The sequence below is a fragment of the Drosophila innubila genome (genome assembly GCF_004354385.1).
Source record: "Drosophila innubila isolate TH190305 chromosome 3R unlocalized genomic scaffold, UK_Dinn_1.0 2_E_3R, whole genome shotgun sequence".
NCBI lineage: Eukaryota > Metazoa > Arthropoda > Insecta > Diptera > Drosophilidae > Drosophila > Drosophila innubila.
In genome coordinates, this window is record NW_022995380.1 from 17,372,667 (window position 1) to 17,393,136 (window position 20,470).

Consider the following 20,470-nt stretch of genomic DNA (forward strand, 5'->3'; position numbering starts at 1 on the left):
ATTTGTTGCATTTATTAACTATGAACACAGAAATTTCATTTAATATATGAATATCAAGATTTATTAGCATTTGCATATTTATATTTTTTTTACGTGTCGAGATACATGATTCACAAATATTTAAAATTTCATGTTGCTATAGCATCAATTAAAATAAAAATAACAGAGACAGTTGCAAATATAAAAAAAAAAGACAAAACTATTTCAATAAATTTTTAAACCTTTCTTTTTAGGTTCTTTTTCGCAGCCTTCAACATAAACAATTCAAATGTCAATATATGCATAAATCATTTAAATTCATTCTCATGAAAATGGTTGGAACATTCCAATGAGATGACAATGAACGAAATAAAACGGAATCAAACTGAACTCTAGTGGACGAAATAGCAACAAATATCGGAAATACTTTAACAAAACATAAATTGGAAATGCGCATAAAATAAAACATACACGCACTCACAAAGAGCGAACTAACAAATAGAAACAATGTCAACATTTTTGGAAAATTAAACAAACAAAAATATTGCAAATAAAGAGAACGAAACTGAAACTGAAAACCGTGCGACCGACTGACACAAAGCGCCAACAAAGCTGTTGATTTTCACTATTTGGATGTATACTCGTACTATACAGATTTTTTTTATTATCGTAGAATGGTAGAGATCATTTAACTTTTTACTTTTGTGAGCGCTAAAAAAAAGCATAGGCTGTGGGTTTAAAGGGAACGCAAAGAGGGAGTGAAGGGTTTGGCTTTGTTGTCGCTTAACAGGAAATGCGAAAATGTTTTCAACTCATTGATGCAGAACAATGTTGCCTAAATAGAAAACAGGTCGAGTGCTTTAATAGGTGTGCCCCACATTAAATATTACGTATACGTGTGAGCTGTGTGAACTTGGTATCAATTGCTTGCAATATTAAATTAAATGAATATAAAGCGTTATTTACTTTTGCCTTCAATCGGTCAATGGCAATTCGTTGGCCATAATTGTATTAAACGCATGCAAACTGACAATGTTAACCACAGCAGATTATGAAAAGCCATAACAGAGAGGGGGAGACAGAGAGAGAGAGACAGGGACAGGGACAGAGAGCAGAGATGATAATATTAATTTAAAGAACGGTTTTATGACACGTGCCAACACATTGAATGACATTCTTTGTGCCTATTCTGCCTGTCATTAACATTTCATCGGCTTTCATAAATTATTACGTTAACGTCAGCTCAACAATTATTTTTTAATTATGCAATGCAGTTGGCGTAAAAGGAGACAGTCAGAGGGGGGTGAGTGGTTTCCTAAATGCACCTCAAGCACTGCAAAGTTATCTTCGATCTCTGCGCATCAGGACACAGCCCATTAACACAGGCAGACAACTTGATTGAACTTCTGCCGGAGACTGTGTCGAGATTAATGCTAATGTGACAACTTAATCGAAAGCCATTTATAAGTCATGTCAAGTGGGTGGTGTTGCCTCTCCACCCGCCCTGCAGACTGTCAACGTTATGACGACAACGTCGACGACAGTCGATGTCAATGATGAGGACGCCTAAATGTAGGCAACCATGACAACGACAAATCCATAAAACACAAAAAAAAAAAAAAAAAAAAGTGAAGCAACGTTAAATATTTGCATTAATTTTGGGTCTGTGATAAGTCAGCCAAGGCGAAAGTAGAAAGTGAAGAAGGAAACAGGAACATTTGCCCTGGTACTTACCCGGCAAGCCTGATGTCAAGCTGATAAGCAGCAATAGTTGCGCTATCAGCTCTTTGATACTGTTACAGCTCCGGTTGCTGCTGTCACTTCCCCTCCTCCTGCTGCTGTTCGTGCTGCTCATTTTGTCGTTTATCGAGCGTTGTTGGATGGTGGTACTTCGACTTCTTCTTCTTCTTCTCCTCCTCCTTCCTCACTTTGTCTCTTATCGCGCAATGCGTTACTTTGTCAACGACTCACTTTACCTCGCTCCTTCGTGCTCCGGCTGCCACTTCAAGTGAATGTTAAGTGCCACGCACTTGACTTTTATTGCGCGGCACAATGTTTACCGTTAGTAGACAACTATTTTGCCACGTTTTGTTGCCAGTCTTGAAATTTGCTAGCCAAATTTTATGCGAACTTTGTTATTGTACATATGCTTAACAAGTCTTTCTTTTTGTGACACTTTTTATTGTTGTCTAAAAGTAATAAAATATATAAAACGCACACGCTGATTACACCAAGGTTCATTACAAAATTACAAATAGCGAATCAATTAAGCAAAATGGAAATTTCAAAACAGTTTTAAATTTTTCTCTACAACTTTTATTTTTGATTATATTTCCTGACACTTGTCATTTGATTGTGAATGTCAAATTTGTTTTGTGACTAGCCAATTATAATTTGCATGAAATCAATATGATGGAATTGTTTTTTCTTCTATTGTTTGAAAAATATTTGTGTTATTGTTGCACACAGAATTTCCTGTGTCCTTTTGGCGCATGCTTTCACTTTGCACTGTTCGTTGCACGTTTTGTTTCGATTTGTGTTTGTGTTGTTGTTGCTGTTGTTGTTTTTAATCAAAAATTTACACAGTCACCGCATCGGGCTTCGGTGGCAAGCAAATTGTTGCTGTTCTTGTCTGTTATGTTGTATTTGCAGCCAGCGAAATGAAAGGCAAATTTTCAATCAAAACTTTTTACTCTCTTTCCATTGTACGTCTTTTTTTTTCCTGTTGCTTTTTAGCGCTCGTTAGCCACGACTATCCTGTTCTTCTTCTTTCCCTTCTTTTGCCTTTCCACTTTATTTTTTTCAATTTTTAATGCAATTTCTACGCTTAACTGCACTTTTTGCCGTTTTTCTTTTTGTTATTCTTTTCTTTTTGGACTTTGCTGCTGTTTCTGTTGCTGTTGATTCTGTTTCTGTTGCTGTTGCTGTTGCCGTTTTATATCGCATTTATTTACACGGACACAACACACACATACACTAGCAAAATATGCACACAATTTGCATTCTCTATCCGTCTCTCGCTCACACTTGCACTCTCTCTCCCTCTCTCTCTATCTCTATCTGTATCGGTGTGTGTGTGTGTGTGCTTCTGTCTTGTTTTGTTTCCTGTTGCTCGCACAAATTCAAATTACTTTTGTCGTTATTGTTTGTATTGTTATTGTTGCTGTTTTTTTTATCGTTGCTTATGTTGTTGTTATATTTGCTTTTACATGTCACATTCATTTCTTCATTTCAGTGTTGGCAGCTTGCTGGCTGGCTGCTTGCGACGACAACATGACTCTGCGTGGCAGCCACAAGATGTTGCTTCGATTTGGAATTTGTTGCAGCTTCACTTTGCTTTTGGGCCACGCCTTGGGCATTTTCACATGTGTCACATGCCACAGAACTGTCTGCAATGAAAACCACAACAAAAACTTCATTAAATATATTGTTTAACAAGCTTAAAAATATATATTAATTTAATGTATATAAATATAATAATATTATAAAAAACATTTTTTTAGTTTTTCTTAAAACAAACACACATATACACATGAGCTGCTTATGTATATTTGAGGCAGGTTGGTAAAGAGGCAGCTTTTTTCAAATTTTCCTTTGAAGCAAGTCTCTCATTTTCATAATTTATTAGTCGCAGCTTTTGCTTTTCTTTGACGCTTTCATTTTGAACTTTTCGTTTGATATTTCAACTTTTTCTCCAAGCAAAGTGATTTCACCCCCACCTTACCCTTCCCCTATAACATACTCATACATACATCATACTCTCATGACATGTCTCATGTGTAGGCTGTAACGTCTCTGTTTCTCTCTCTCTCTCTGTCTCTCTCGCTATCTCTCTTTTGGCTGGAAAATGCGTCAATCAGCTGCGTCCACGCACAGTCAAAGGTTGCAGCAACTTCTGACTGATGGCTGTCTAGGCCTTTTTCCCATCCACTGTTGTTATTATATATTGCTCGTGCTGCAATCTCTGCTATTGTTGCTGCAAAGCTAAAGTGCATAGGAGCATCAAGCATTATGCTTTATTTTCCGCTTGACACCTTTGGGCGACGTTGCGCATTTCCTTTCTGTGCAACCAGCATATATGCATAACACACACACATGCACAGTGACACGCACACTTGTCGTCTTGTTTAGTACCAACATTCGCATAAAGGGGATTCTTTTTTTTTTAGCTAGCCGAGAGGCAGGCGAATGGGCTTAGCATTGCTACAAGGCTGCTGTGGCAATGTGGCACTGCCAGCCATTCTGCTCGCTAGTGGCGTCTCCGAGTGACGCAGCTTCTTATCAACATGTATGTAGGCAGTGGCACACAGACGTCATGTCGTCGGCTCTGAATTGAAATTTATTATTCTGCTTTGTCGTGCGTGTGTGCCAGGCACTTTTGTGCCACACATGCCACCATCAGTGGCAGTGGCAGAGCCAGTGGCAGCAACCCTTTTATGAGTGGGTATTTAATACTTTTAATGCAGGACGCCCCGCAGAAAAACACCTTGATTATACTTTAGCTCTGTTAATTGCTTTCCAGACGGACGAGTGTCAAGGACAACCTTTGATGCTGCTGTGATCGCACTTAAGGATATTGTTTGCATGTCTCAATTATCCTTTGACGGTCGCAGAGTCGCGGATTCCGTCCTTACAATATTGGCGCAAATTTGCTCTTTTAATACCCATTTCTCTTAGAATACTAAAAATGTATATTGTATTCGTTGGCAGGTATGTAACGTAGAGAAGAAGCGTGTCAGACCCGTTTAAGAAAATATAATATATATTCTTGATCCGCATCAACAGCCGAATCGATTAGTCTGTGTCCGTCTGTCCGTTTAACTGTCTATCCGACAACTAAATCTCAGAAACTTTAGATGCTAGTAATGAAAATTCCCTAAGAACTAAAAACTTTAAAAGACCATAAAACGCAAACGGGAACAAACTCCATAATCTTCAGAAATTTAAAATAAAAACGTATTTTTTATGCTTAACATTCCAATTTATTATTTTCCATCATTCCACCTAATACAATCAGTATGAAATCAAAAAAATTTAAAGCTTTGATTGATTTAAGTATGGAACGGGTATCTTTTAGTCAACGACTCGAAAACAGTGGTATCTTCGTTTTGTTCCGCTCTTTTTTTGCTATAATTTCAAAGCAAACTTTTGACATCAATGGCTGCCACCGAAAACCGTCTCGAATTTCGCCTTTCGACTTTAACAAATTGCTGAGCAACTGTGAAATGCAAAATGTGAAATTTCGAACTAGCCCTGAATACCATATTGAGATTTGGCAAGTTCTCTAAGCGACTGCTTAACATAGGCCTTAATGCGTTTGCTAATACGATTACTGTAGAGTCATGAAGCTTCCCTCTGGTCACATTCATTTTCAGATAGCCATCATCGAGCTGTAGGCAATTTGTGGCATGAAACCTTAAGTGGAAGTTACGTTGGGGTTTACTTTTTGCTGAATGCGAGACAAGAAAATAAAAGTGCTTGCCACTTTTTCTTGCTTTTTAGCTGCTTCTTCTGCTGACATTGGCCGTTTTGCCGCTCAGCTTCGCAGGACGGATGGTTGAAGCAGGACGGAGTGGAACGGAGAGGAGGAGAGGGGCAGGGCGAGAAATTATGCAAAGATTGTGTGCACAACTTGAGACAGTAGATGCTTGGCCAAGAAGGGCAGTCAAGTTGCCGTAACAGAGGTCAGTGCTGGCACGAAACTTTCTGTCGAGTGACATGTAAATTTTGCCACAGGCAGTGCGCCATTTTGTTTTGTAGCCGCACGAAAGAGTTGCTTGCAACACAAAAAAAAAAATTGAAAGAACATGATGATAATTTGGCATTCTCGACGACCGTCAGCGCGTTGCCCAGGAGCCACATTTTCTTTTCATGAAAATCAGTTAAATGAGTTTGTTTACATGTCTTGCTGCGGCGTGGAAAACGAGGCAAAACGGCAAACGGAAACGGAAAACAAAAACACACGCTTTAAATGTATGCAAAGTGTGGCAGGCAGTGTGGCAAAGAGTGTGGCAAGGAGTGTGGCATATTGTCTGGACGCTGTGGCGGCTCGTTTTTCTGCGGAAATAAATGTAAGAAAAATCGCCATACAATTTACGTTTGCAGCCCAAAAGTATGCAGCATATAATGTGCGTTTTGTTTGCCGTCGCCGCGTCATCATCGTTGTTGTTGTTGTTGTTTGTTGTTGTTGCTGCCGTTTGCTTTATGTAATTTGCATGTAAACATGTGCTTATTTTCATGCCTCCTGGCAACCACACACACACACACACGTACACACATGTACACACACACCTAAAGAGCACGCGAATTTACGCCAAACATCAAATGATTTTGTTTAACATATTTTGTTATTAAGTGTGGAAATGTGCATATTTTGTTCAAGCCGCCTTTTCCTCAACATGAATGTGAATGGGTCTGTGTGTGTGCGTGTGTGTGACTATGTGTGTGAACCCCTTTTTAGCCAGTTGCTTGTTCGTGCCTGCAGTAAATTTCCGTTTGCCATCATTCAGTCAGCGCTTGGTTGGGGAGGCAGACATACTTGAGTTGAACTTTTGTGTTGCATGAACTTCTTAAATTATTGGCCAAGTCTATGTTATATATAGACTGCATGACCCGCCCACCCTTTGCCCTGACCCGTGCCAGACACTAAACTATGAACTTTATAAATCCTTTTTGGAGGTCTAAGCGAATTATGTTCTGTGGAAAGTTCAAACACATTTCTTCCGTTTACTTCGCACTGCCGCTGCGATTTGACAATTGACAGTTGGTCCAAAGTTTAGCCAATTACTGCTGTCATGCCACGCCCCCAATGACTGCTCTGGTTTGTATTAGCCTGCTGCCTTATTTTTTGTTACTTCCTCTTCATCTTTTAGCTGCAACTCACGTCAGCTGTGCGTTGGCTACCAATTTGTTTGCACACATACACACGCACACACGCATACACTGCACCCTTGTTATACTTGGCCATAACAATTTCTGTTGCCCGTTTGGCCGTGTTGCATATAAAGCGGCATCAACTCCGACTTGCCTGGCAGCCTGAACGTGGCCGCACTTCCTAATGCAACACTGCGCTTTGTGGCAACCCAATCAACGATATGTTGACGGCCTCCTCACTGCCCCCTCACCTCCCCTTCCCTTTTTCCATATTGTCTACAGCTTTTATTGCCGTAAGTCGAAGACTTTGGCGTCCCTTCTCTCGCCTTTCTTTTGCTTCTTAAATGTTTGCATTACTTTACTCATGGCTCATGGCTCATGGCTTATAGCTTGGTAAATGGTAAATGTATTTAAGCCATTGTTGTTACTGTATCCGTTATTGTTACGGGTGGAGCTTAGTAAATACAAAGTGTTAAATGCTTGGGGCTTAGAGCAAGGCTTTGGCTACATTTTATTCCATATATGTGAATGCATATTAAAAGCCAACAATGGCGCTGTATTCATTTCTTATTTAAAACCACCCTTCAGATACAAGTGCATCTATATAACTACAAACGTAGATAGATAGATACATGCATCGTTTGATTGCTGCAGCTGCAGTGTGTGGCACAGTGTGTTTATTTATTGAACTGTGAATAAATATTTTTTAGCCGGGCAACAACTTGAAGTACCTTCGATTCAGACTCAGACACAGAGACTCTAAGCGATTTGATAACCCCCTTCACTGCCTCCTAATCCTCCTATCCTATCTATATTTATACCTTACCTCGATGGGGCTTAAACAGTTGTTGCCTCAACAGGCCAAAGACGAATCGATAAGACACTTGAGGCATGACTGTGTTGACTTTGCAGTTTGCTTTTACGAGTGTGTACTGTAATTATGTGAATGTGTGTGTGTTTGTGTGTGTGTGTGTGCGTGTGATAGCTGTAACCTAATTCTGAGCATGGCTTAAATGGACTTACAGTCTATTGACTCACTGAGTTTTATATTCGTGTATGTTGCAAGCTTAACTTAACGCTTACCCATTGATTGTGTTCTTGCCCCATAAAAATTGGACTTTCTTCTGATACCTTTTCCATCGATGTGTTAAAGCTTCTGGCCCCCTTTGCCACTTTTCTCAATTATTTTCCCTCTGCTCAAGCAGTCACTCACTCAGAAAAAGAGAGAGAGAGAAAATGAGAGAGAGAGAGAGTGAGAGAGAGAAGGGAGAAGTGAAAGTGAGGCTGAATCTCAAAAAGGCTCCTCAGCTTTATCGCTGTAATCAATTGTCTGCATTTGAATAGTTGACAACCGATTTATGGACCATTGACTGAGCAGCAGTCAGAACAACAACAACAACAAAAACAACAACAACAACAAAAATGACAACAAAATAAAGATGAAGATGAAGAGAGAATAAGAGTGATGCCAAAAACAACTGAGCCCCGCCCCAAACTCATTTCTATTGTACTTGCGGTTGTCGATGTTGCCTCATCTCTGACCAGTTGCTGTTGCAAGTTTATGTGTGTATCTGTGTGTGTCTGTATGTGTGTGGCAGTATCCTTTTCGGAAATCAAGTGGAATGACCCACAAGGCTCGTCTCCATTCTCTCTTTCTCTGTGTAACTTCTGTTTTTCTATGTTTTACGTAATTTCACTGAGAATCCGGAAATGGCTAGGAAATTGAGCCAACAATAACAGCAGCATCAGCAACAACAACAACTAGTACTGATATTGCTATTGCCAACAACAACAACAACTGCCATCATGCACGAATAAGAATAATAACGAAAATGTCAGACCAAGCGGCAATTCGTCCAACGTCGAATGTCCTTCTCCTTCGTCCTGATTTTCGAGTCTTTGCAGCCTTGCTGTCAGTGGGTGCGACGGTCAGCCAGTGGCCCAGATAATGTACTACCAAGTGTTTTTGACCTTTTCTCATTTTGTTTTTCTGTGTTTATTTTTTATTTTTGTGGCCTTTTTTCGTTGTCCATTTCATATTTGGTTTGGTCTGTCATAAAGTCTGTCGTAAAGGACGTGGCAAACGCATCCGTTTCTGGCTCTGCTCCAAGGCTAACCACCGCCCACCGCTGTCGACTGTCGACTGTCAACTGCCGACTGACGACTGTCGTCTGTCGACTGACCGTTGCCCCACTGCCATAAGCAGCTGCTGTTGACGCTCTTGTTTTAATTCGCATGACTTCAAATTATTTAATACTCCTGGCAAATGAAATGTGCCCCAAAATGTGAACCTTAAAAGGAGTTCAAGTTCAGGCAAGTTCATTAAAGCCTTGACTTAGGCACAGTGTGGCACTGAATAAACAATAATTTACAGTAAAATACTTATGTATATATTTTGAAGCCTCAAATATTTAAGTTTGCTCAAATTATTCGTTATCCTACAGTAACTGTACTTTTCGTTTAAGGCAACACATATATTAACCATTTTTAATTTTGTTTTCCTGTTCATGATTTACTTTTATTAAATATTATATAGCCATTACGTTCCTTGTTATTAAAGATGAATGTACAATTTTCAATTTGTTTAACATACATTAAATTTAAATAGAATTAAAAAACTATAATAAAATATATATTATATTGTTTTTTTACTGATTGGATTTTTAATGGATAAATAAAAATATATCGTCTTTATATATAAAATGTCATTCAGCGGGTGGTGATTACTGATACATCAAATATAATTTAAATGTCCTGCTGAATGCTACAAATAACACTTTTTCTCTACAGCGCAGAAGGGTGAAAGTGAGAATTTGGAATTAAATGAAATGCATAAAAACACCTGGATATAAAGAGTTTTTTCTTAAATGACATGGATTTATTTAAATTTTTCTGAGCACATTCTTCCACTGTACGATGCTTTTAAACACTGTCGAGCTCAAAGAGAGCATTTAAATGATCTTAAATAGTTTAAGTTGCAGCTTAAGTAGAGTAGTGCCAGCTTCTGTGTGGCAACTGGCAGCTTGCAACTGACTCCATGCTGCATGCTACTCGTATTGCATCAATTCAGCTTGTCGGATGCAGCAACACACACGTCTTCTGGGCATTCACTTGGCAGGCTCTTGGCACGACTTTGCATTTGGGTTAATGTAGTATTTGTGTTTTGTGCTCAGCATCAGCCTCAGATTGATGTCAGCCCTCAACACACACACACACATAGAGACACACACACAGAGATACACACAAAGCTGAGTTGGGCTGAGCGGGCCTTAGTCTGTTGTAGTTTTCATCATTGGATTGCCGTAAGAGGCACATTTTGTCAGCGGCTGCAAGGCACGTTTGCCACTGTGGAAAATATGTCAACGTCTTCATCACTTTTGCTGCTGCTTAGATTGGCATTGTTATAAAATGTCATCCCACCGACTTTCTCATCTCATCTCACACACACACACACAGACAACCGTACGGAAAGAATGCGCTAGACTGTGATTCCGCAGCCTCGTGCCACATGCCACATGCCTCATGTATCGCCGTACGTGGAGTCAGTTTAAAGAATGAATTGCACTTTATTGTTGGCATTTTGTCATGTGGATTGTCAGAGTCTGGCACGTCTTGGGCTTTAAATAGTTAAGTAGCCACCCACCGCACTTATGAAACCACAGATGAATATCCACTGAAACGTGTTGCTATTTGCCTCCACCTCGTGCAGCATGCCACATATTTCCGGTCAGCGCAAATAGCCGCTACTTGCAACCTCAACCTCAAGCTAAACCACAAAGTACAATTTGTATACCCTGTTGAAAGATGAGTTTTTAAGATGAGTATTCGAGTATATATAATTCGCATATCCTGCAGAAATTGTGTGGTGAAGGAACTCTGAATTCCTGGATTATCTCTTTAGTTCTCTCTTACAGCATATCTCTTAGCCTGTCATTCTCTCTCTCGACGTTTTCTATTTTTTTTCCACACGCAACTCACAAGAAATTCAATCAAAATTGTTGCCATTTAGTTTGACATTTCATTTTGATGGTTGGCAAAATGATGATGAAGTGAACTGCATTGCCATTGAGGGCGTGGCCATCGCTTCCCGCCCCCTTCTCACCTCCCTCCTCCCAGCATGCCATGTAGAAGACATGACCAACAATTTCAGTTAGCTGTGCGCTTTTTTATAGAGTGCCAAAGTGGCAAAAGAATTTTTCTAGCTGCATTTTTTGACCAAAAAAAACAAGAAGATGGAAGAAAATACTAAAGTGACCGACTGCTGTGGGTGCTGGCGGTTTACTGATGGTTTTTCTGCTGGTGGTGGCTAGTTTTAGTATCGTGGAAAATTGATTTTGTTTTTCCTGCAGCTGACTGACCGGACAGCGATAAGAATTTGCGTTTTCCTCTTGCACTGTTGCACTTAATCAAAAAGTTTTCATAATTTGCCAACTGTATCGAAGCGAAAATTGCTCTGACTTTTGTTATTGATGATCAATCTACAGTTAAATTTCTTTTATTTATTTATCTATATATTTTTTTCTTTATTAAGTAGTATTGATAACTTTGGGAGAGGAGAGAAATTTAAAACTTGTAAAATTAACCTTTTTCAGCACTTTTAATAAGCAGTCAAATCTGCTGAGCATGTTGTGGATGAATTGGTTCTTTTAAAACGAAAACCAGCTCTCCATCAGAAAGCCAAAGAAGACATGTTATTTCTATAAATGATCTCAAAATAATATTAACCTAAATTATACCTCATACTCTTCTATGTTTTCATCTTTCTTTGAAATCAAAAAAACGTATTAAAATAGAATTCATTGGTTTATAACAAATCAGCGTCAAAATGTATATTAAATTCTATATAATAAAGTGATTCAAGCATAAAACACAATTCTTTGTAAACACAGAAACACTCATACTCCCACTCACACTCACACACACAGCAATACATATTTAAGGAATTGTCTGTGTAAAATTTTTTCACACGTTCGCATTTGGTTTACTTTGCACTACGCCTGAAAGCACATGAGAATTCATAAAATTCTGTGTCTGCCTATGAGTTTATGGGTGTGTGGGTGAAAAATACACACACACACAGATGCAGAGAAGAAGATTGGATGATAGCGGAGAGAAGAGAGGGAGACAGAGATGCTATAAGGAGCTATCAAGAAATCACAACAAATTTACAAGTGCCACACAAATGTTTGACAAAAAGTTTGTGAAAAGCTTTTCACTGATTTCGCAACGTTTCAACGATTTCTTTGCCACACAACGAGGAGATGCGGCTGACAGGGGGTTGTTGGCCATAGACATTTATGGCCCAAGATGCTATCGGGTTGACATAAGTTAAGCTGCTTTGCTTTGCTGTTTTCGCTTTAAAAACAGCAGCAACAACAACAAGAAAAGCCACCAAAATTTTTGCTCATACCACAGTGCGTATGAAAATAAACTCATGTGCTAGTATGTGTGAGAGTGTGAGTGCCACACAAACAGTTGATAAAGGGTGTTCAGGGAGTTCGAAATGTGGCAAGAACGCGTAAATTCATACTTGCAACATTTTTCGAGCGAGCAGAAGCCGCACAACAACTACACATATTCAAAACTTTTGAATTGTTGACGATGAGCCGAAGGAGACGCCACAAGACGACTGTTGTTTAGACTTGCCACTGCGACTTGTTTAGACTTGTCTGCTATTTAGTGTTGACACGCATGGCAATTTGGCAAATGCAAACAGTAGGACCAAGTATTACGCATACGCCGCGTATGCGGCTCGCTTTCTGGGATATTAAATAAACTTGCGCCATTTCAGTTTCGCGCCTCAGCGAAACCGCAGCGCCTTTTCTCTCCCCTTCCCTTCACTTCCCTTCTGTTCCCTCACTTGTAACGCTTATTGCTTATTACATGGCTTGGGGTCGAAGCGACCCATCAGACAGCTCGCTTTTAAGTAGTTTGCCGTGTGGCATGTACATTTTCCCACACACACACACACACACACGCACACGCACTTGACTTTGTCAGACATTGAAAATCACAAGAGAAAACCAGCTTATATGTGTATGTGTGAGTGTGAGTGAGCGTGTAAGTTACAACACAAAGGGAATTTAAATAAATAGCATAAACATTTTGCATAGCTGAAGTGCTTTGAATAAAAAGAGGGAACTCTTTGTGTATAATCAACTACCTCTCTTCCTCTTTTTCGCATGCTCTGCCTCTGCCTCTGCAAAGAGAGCAGACTTACTCAGAGAGAGTAAAGCAAAGCTGAGTAGCTGATGAAGTGCGTGAAATTGACAAATGAAGTACGAATGCCATTGTCACAGCGACTTTTGCACTGGCATGCGGGACGTATGCGTAATATGCAAGTGAAAGTCAGAGCCACAGTCACAATCGCAATCGCAATCGAAATCGTTTTCATTAGCGCGTGAAACTACTTGAGTGTCGCGCTGAAATCCCCGATATGAGCTGATAAACCACACGAAAATTGGCTGCTCGTTGTGTGGTTGCATAAATTAGGACGATTCCCTGCTGTGTGGTTTCTAGTCGAAAAATCGTTGGGTAGAAAAAGGCTAAGCGCGTAAGCGCTTAACATTTAAATGCTAAATAGCTGGTAAAAGGATAACGTATATCCTTATTGCCACCTAACGGCACGTTTGACTAGCTCTCATGCTGGGCGTGGCATGGCCTCTTGTGGCGTGACTGGAGGGCAGCAGGACACCCGCAACACAAAAATTAAAGTGTTACCAAAATAATAACAACAAATTGCCATCCGTACAACAACAAAAAACAACGCTCGTTTGCGAAAATGTTGCGACTCTCGCAACGGGTTACAACAAGGACATTTCGCTGTCTCTCTGTGGGCGGTCTGGCAACGCTGTGTGTGTGTGTGTGTGGCACGAGGTCACGCGTTGCGTCGCCTGCCAACAGGCCAAACGACATTTATTCAAATTGCATAGCAAGTTGACATTATATCAGCTTAACATGCGATACTCCCGTCCCGGCTTATACCAAATAAAAGCCCAAATACCAGAAGTATACAATATTAAATAGGAAATGGAATATATTTGCCAATTTGAAGGTATTTCATAACTAAAATTCAGCTGTGAATGGCCAATAACAAACAACAACCATCGCAACAGTCTAATAAAATATTTCATTCTCTTTTCTTTCTGATTTTGTTTCTATTTTGTTACCAATGTTAAATGGAGACTGAATGCCGAGTTGATTCTGGAAGAGCACAGAGAATATAGTTACAGTAATGACTCGCAAATTAGTACCTGTGTTGAAAGTTTTCGCTTGAAATGAGATAAGTATATTATATAACTGCCGTTGGACCAATTTGCTTAAAATATTTCTTCAGATTTCTCAACTTTGGCACGTAGAAAACAGTTTTTATTCCTCTATTTTTGGCGACTTTAAGTAGTTTTTTTTTTTTACTTTTTTTGAAGGGAGTATTCGTGTAAAAAGGAAAAGAAGGAAAAGCGTGGTATTTTTTTTCGCATTTTGTAAATTTCCACTTGACTCTTCGGTTGTGTTGCAAGTGTTGAAATGGTTGTAGTGCTCGTGGTACATGCCCACAGACGCCCATTAAGATCACTTTGTTTCGCATTTTTCTCAGGCGCCGAAAATAAATTAAAGAGCGAAAATGTTTCCTTTTTTTACGGCCTTTGTTGCAGCACCATTTTCTATGTTGGCTTTTTTTTCTTTTGTGGGGTACGTTTCTCATTTCGCCGTTGCGCGAGTCCTTACGTTGTCCTTGTTGTCGCCGATTCTGTTTCACACGAAGCGATGCGACGCTTACAACGTCTGAGGACAAAATCTGCAATCTACAAACGCTGCAGCTGGACTCAAGCTGAAGAAAAATGTTGCTGGAACGTGCGCAACGTTTTGTCGGATATCCGGACGGTGGTGGGTGGCAACTGGGTGGGTGGGTTACCTTTTATAATGCCTCAAGTGCAGGCCGTGCACCGGAAGTTGAAGCTACCCCAAATCTAACTAAGGGAGTAACTAGAAAAAGACAGAGAGACAGGGAGAGAGAGAGAAATAAAGAGTAAAGGAAGTTGCGTTACTTAAATGTAACCTAAATGCCCGGCAAGCGGATATGTCGCGTTAAATTGCAAATGGCTGACACTAAGTGGTACAGTGGTTCAGTGGTGCAGTGGTGCAGCTACCACGCCAACTGACTGTGACGCATATTTATCAGTTTATCGTTTCACATTCTCGTTTCTCATTTGCCATGACAGATACGTTATAATTATACAGAAATATGTATTTACACCATGTACCCACTAAAAAGCTGAACCAAGTGGGCATACTCAACGAGAAGACGAAAGTAAAACATATTTTAAATATAACTTATTCTCTACATTATCGCTTTCGTTACAATCAAAATAGCTGTTATTTAATAATAGCGCTTCTTTCTTTAAACGCTTACAGGGTATTACAACTCTCAACTGGAGAAATTACTAGCTATGCAATAAATTTACTCGAATGTCTTGGCCGAAACAAAGCCAAGGAGTTAATTGCATGTTATCGCAGTGCAGATGTTGCAGCTGTTGCAAATGCCTCCTCATAGAATAAGTTGCATGCAATGAGTTGATGAGGATTTATTGCACACACACACAACCACAATCCTATCCTATTTGTTAACTGCATATATGTGGTATACATGTGTATGTGTGTTTGAGTTCCATGCACAACAATTAGTTGAGCCACGGCTAAGCTAACACCAATATATAATGCCTGACAAATGCAAACCGATGCACATACTACATGACAACTAAATAAACATACACACACACACACAGACACAGACATCAAGTGGATCTCGTTGTTAATATGGTTGTTGATGCTGCAGTCCCTGTTGTTGTTGTTGCTGTTATTGCTGTCGGGTTGGAGATGTGAATTTGGGTGCTGTGACATTTGCTTAACCTACCGCTGCAACTCGCTGACAAACACGGCGAATGCGTAATGCTTAATATTGCATAAGCCCGGTATGCATGCCAAAAAGCACATTAACTGCACACACCCACACAGGCACACACACACAGCCAAGCTCACATTCACATACAGCAATACAAATACACCACTCGCATAGTCGTATAGACAGGCGGCTTTTGCAATTGTGACGTGACGCTGCAGCTGCCACGAAATTGTCATGCACCATCTAGCGTTAGAAAATTGAATTATGAATAATTGCGTTTTGTTGGCTGTGTGCGTGTGTGTGTGTGGATCGTGTGTGCATTTGCATCTGTGTGCGATTTTGTTGCTGCCATGTTGCCTACTTTTGTGCGCTGGCTTCCGGCGTCGGTTGCCATTCGCCGAATTTGCCGTGTGTGCAGCCACTTTAACTATTTCATATGCACAACACACACAACACACACACACACACACTCCATCGCTCCTTTGAATGTGTGCATATTTACCTTGGCTTTAATATTACAGAGACCCACATAGCACGTGCTTCGTGCTGCGGTTAACGATTGCATCTCATTGCATTTGCATTGCCTCATGAGTGTGAATATAAGTGTGAGTGTGTGTGTGTGTGTGTGTATTTACTTATGCAGTCAAACCAATTTGCCTTTTTGGCACATTAAGAGTCAGCTGAGTAAAGCTGACGATGACAGAGTCATAAATGATATCTATACAATTAAATACTTGCGGCAGTTCGGAGCAATTGTGAGGAGAGCCCTGACTTTGGGGGCTTCCTAACAATGTCCCTGCCCTAATCTACTTAGCGACCTATTCAGAGCATATTACAATGCCAAAGCACGAATAGGACAAGCACAATGAACCTTTGCCATCTGGCTTGAGGCGTTGGTGCCCCATTGTGTGGCATGCGCATGGCCTGGTCGTCATTTGGTCATTTGCTCGACGTCGCCTTTATGGGAAGTTGACTAAATGAAGCGACAGTACTGATGAGACAGAGCAGAGAAAGAAAATCTAATTTAGCGCAAGTAAAGGCAGCCATGGTCATCTTGGCTTCTATCAGCCCATTGACTAAGCCATCATGTGGCAGCAGCAGCAGCAGCAGCAAAACGACAGGTTTTGGGGTGGCAGCTACCTGCTGCCCACGCTTTTGTCCGCGCTGCTGCCTGCCACATGAAGCGCGTGGCGTTTGACAGTAATTTGGTGAAAAATATATTTGCTGCTTAATTTTTATAAACTTTCGAGGCAATTTCGAGACCTTCTTGTGCGTCGAACAGAGTTAAGTACACAAGCGATCCGCTTTTCCATTTACATTTTTCAAGTATTTTCCCAGGGTTGGAGTTGGGAGCGTGTCACAATTTCATTTCTGATATTTAAACTGAATTTCGAGATTTTAAATTGTGTAATAGCATTTCAAAAGCATAGTGATGAGCGTGTGTTTTGAAAATATATGTTATTAAAATATTTTTTAAAGTATGCAAAATATAAATTCTTCTTTATCATTATTATTATTTAGATGTATCGAAGAACAATTCCTTAAATATTTAATTAATGTCTCAGTTAAATAACTAGGTATTATTATGACATACAATTTGGTGAAATATACGTATAGTTCAAAAATAACTCACAATTTATTATGAAGTTAACATCTGATCATATTTAATCTTTATGGGTTTTCCCAATCCATGCAACAAATGCTGGATAATTTAATAATTATTTAAAAATTCCCAGGCTATTATAATTGTTTATATTTAATCTTTTTTAATTTCAAATGGATAGGATACCCGATACTTATTTCTTTAAAGAAATTATTATCTAACAAAAACTACTGCATACTTTTAGGTGATTGTATTGAAACAATAACTTTATAAATGACTTTGGTTATCTATTACTCCCATTCTACCTGTCCGATCTTGCTGCGGTTAAGTGAGATTATAGATAATATTAATGGATAACGTTATTAACCATAAAAACTGTATTATCTTAAAAACTGTGGGTGGGGTGTTTGGTTGCTCTACCTCTTATAGTCTCTAAAATCCTTTTGTTCATACAGACAGACAGACGGACATGGCTATATCGACTCGGCTATTGATGCTGATCAAGAATATATATACTTTATAGGGTCCGAGATGCCTCCTTCTCCCTGTTCCATACATTCCAACGAACACAATATACCCTTTTAGATATTTTTTAAGTAATGGGTATAAAAATACTTCGATTCAATATTTTTTTTTTAACATACGATAACTGGAATGCTTTGATATCGTTCTGTTGTTGAATGTGTTGCTGTCACATTCGCCCATCTCTAGCTCAAGTCTCTGCGCTCTACAATGTTTGCCATATGTGCTACGTTATTATTAAATCGTATTCTCATTTGTGTTGTTGTTGTTGCTGTTGCTGTTGTTGTTGCTACTTGCCTGGGTGTTAAACATTGTTATAAACGCGCGTCGACATCCAGCAGCTGCTTGTGCTTGTCATCATAATGGAGCATGAGAATGGCATTGGCACAAGGGCAAGAGGAAGTGGAAGATGAGGAAAGGGAGAACGGAAATGGGATTGGGAATTTGAGGGCGTATCCTTATGACTGCCTTGACATTTAAGTCGTGTCCTTGTAGTCGCACTGCTTTAATTTGCTTTGCTTTGCCGCTGTTGATGAGCGTAAAAAAGCAATTGTTGCGTCTAATAGACATTCATGGCCAGCACACACACCCTCCCACCCCTACCTCACTCCCCTTGTCCAATCGTTGACTATGACAAAATGTTACATATTTTATTAAGTATTTTTTCGCTGGCATTCAATAAATTCAGTGGGGCATATGATTACGTATACACATGTGGCAGTGCTCACATGCCACGTCATGTTGCCTCCACTTTTATTCTAATCAATTGTTATGCGTCGGCTCGTCTTATGCAACAAGCCGCCACCTAATCCCCCTCCCTGTCGATCTCCACTCTCCTCCATGTCCCTGTGCTCTTCGCATTCATCTTCATCGTCGTCGTCGTCGTCGTCATCATCTTCATTTTCATCGTCATTGTTGACGACAATTGATGCGGGCATAAAAAGCAGCTCATTATGCTTGAGTGCCATATAATTATGGATTTTCTATGGAAATATTCTGCGCCGCACAACGTACGCTCATTGCAATGGGACTTAAAAGGTACTTAGCATATGAATCTGCGCTTACAGTTATCAACCAGCGTGAAACATTTTTAATTTGTAAACAAGATTAAATTGGTATCTGTGGTGTATCAACCATCTAATAAAAGACAAACACTAATGCACTTATTCAATTAATTATAATAAACAACAGCTAAAGCATATGGTATATATATAAATTCCATAGAAGAAGTGTTGAGTGAAGCTATATTATTTTTCTGTTCTTTATATGAAATTCCTTCTACCCAAATATATGTCTGTCAGATCGTTCAATTTGATCAAATTTATTCAGAATACAAAATACTTGATATTTTAGGTAAAAACATAGTTAAATAGTTTGAGTTTTTCAATATCTTATCTGCTATATTTATCTATTTAAACTCAAATGGCAACAGGCTTCTAAAGATATATCCATTTAAATCAAAGTTAAAAAAATTTTTTTTTAATATTTTGACAGTTCCAAAGAGTCAAATTTTTATGTCTAAGCTGAAGTCGCTGGTATCCAGGTAGAGTCAGTATAAAATAACAACTGTGCGGAATTATAGCAACAAAAAATATTTACTTTCTGGGTCGATACTTCGCTATTTTTAGAACTTGTTCTTTGAATAACGTGACTAAATTAAAATATACTCTGCTGGCTTATAATCAGCTTAACAGGGTGCAACCACACACACACACAGGGAGAAAGAAAGAAAGAGAGAAAAAGAGAGAGAGACAGAGATTAAAAAGAGACCTTACACTGAAGCATTTGGATTTGCCCCGAGTGACACCTGGTTGTTCTCTAATTAATTAGCCGAAAAGCAAAAATCCAAAGAGCAGTCAGGTAAAATATATACGCTATAAGCACGCAAACAACAAAACTGAGTCTGAAGCTGACGCTGACGTTGGAGCAGATGTTGGAACTGGAGCTGGAGCTGGAGCTGGAACTGGAGCTGACGCTGGAGTTGACGTTGACAGTGACCAAGAGCGACTGTTGCAGCAATGAACTTTGACACAAAGTGTCAACTGTAGCGAGTACTGATGCTGCTGTTGCTGGAAGCTGCCAGTGTCACTAAAAATGTCTTACAAGAAAATCTACTTAACGAATTTTTGAGACAAGAGCAGCCAGCTGCTGGCTGCAAATCAGAGCCAGGGCGAATGGTAAGGGCAAGAGGCAGCTGGAAGCTACAATTAGGCAGCCGACAGGCAGAAAAAGCCACCTGCTATACAGCAGCAGCAACTATTGTCAGTAACTGCAGCAATGACGCGCAAAATGGCGCATGTTATGCTGCCTCAGCCTCCTCCAAAGGCCATCTTCTGCTGAGGCACACAACGATGAAGAGTGGGAGGCATTTTTATAAACTGTCAAAAAGTTTGTTGCGTCGCAATGATGTGACAGTTGCTGCCTGTTGTGATAAGCAAAAGTTGCAAAATCTTGGCCAACTTGCTGGCAGTCTTTAAATGTTGCACACTTACCAACACTGAGAGGATTTTAAAGCAACGAAATTGCGACGTTTGCCTAATTGAAATTTTCGCTGGGTGTCAAACGGAAGCAGCTGCTGTTTGTTATTTGCCATT

General features: G+C 39.7%; 1 protein-coding gene and 1 long non-coding RNA gene across 2 annotated transcripts in view; both read right to left on the bottom strand.

The window, feature by feature from the left end:
- Positions 1–2,186, bottom strand: part of LOC117789801 (kin of IRRE-like protein 3) — an 84,872-nt gene extending 82,686 nt beyond the window's left edge. The window contains 1 exon segment of the mRNA XM_034628936.1: positions 1,714–2,186. Within this exon segment, the coding sequence (XP_034484827.1) occupies positions 1,714–1,834 (121 nt within the window). The 5' untranslated portion in view covers positions 1,835–2,186.
- A 505-nt stretch (positions 2,187–2,691) lies between these two features.
- LOC117792160 overlaps positions 2,692–20,470 on the bottom strand; it is a 39,996-nt gene continuing 22,217 nt past the window's right edge. Inside the window, exon 2 of the long non-coding RNA XR_004618151.1 lies at positions 2,692–3,368. This is a non-coding gene — a long non-coding RNA (uncharacterized LOC117792160). The remainder of the gene's footprint in view (positions 3,369–20,470) is intronic.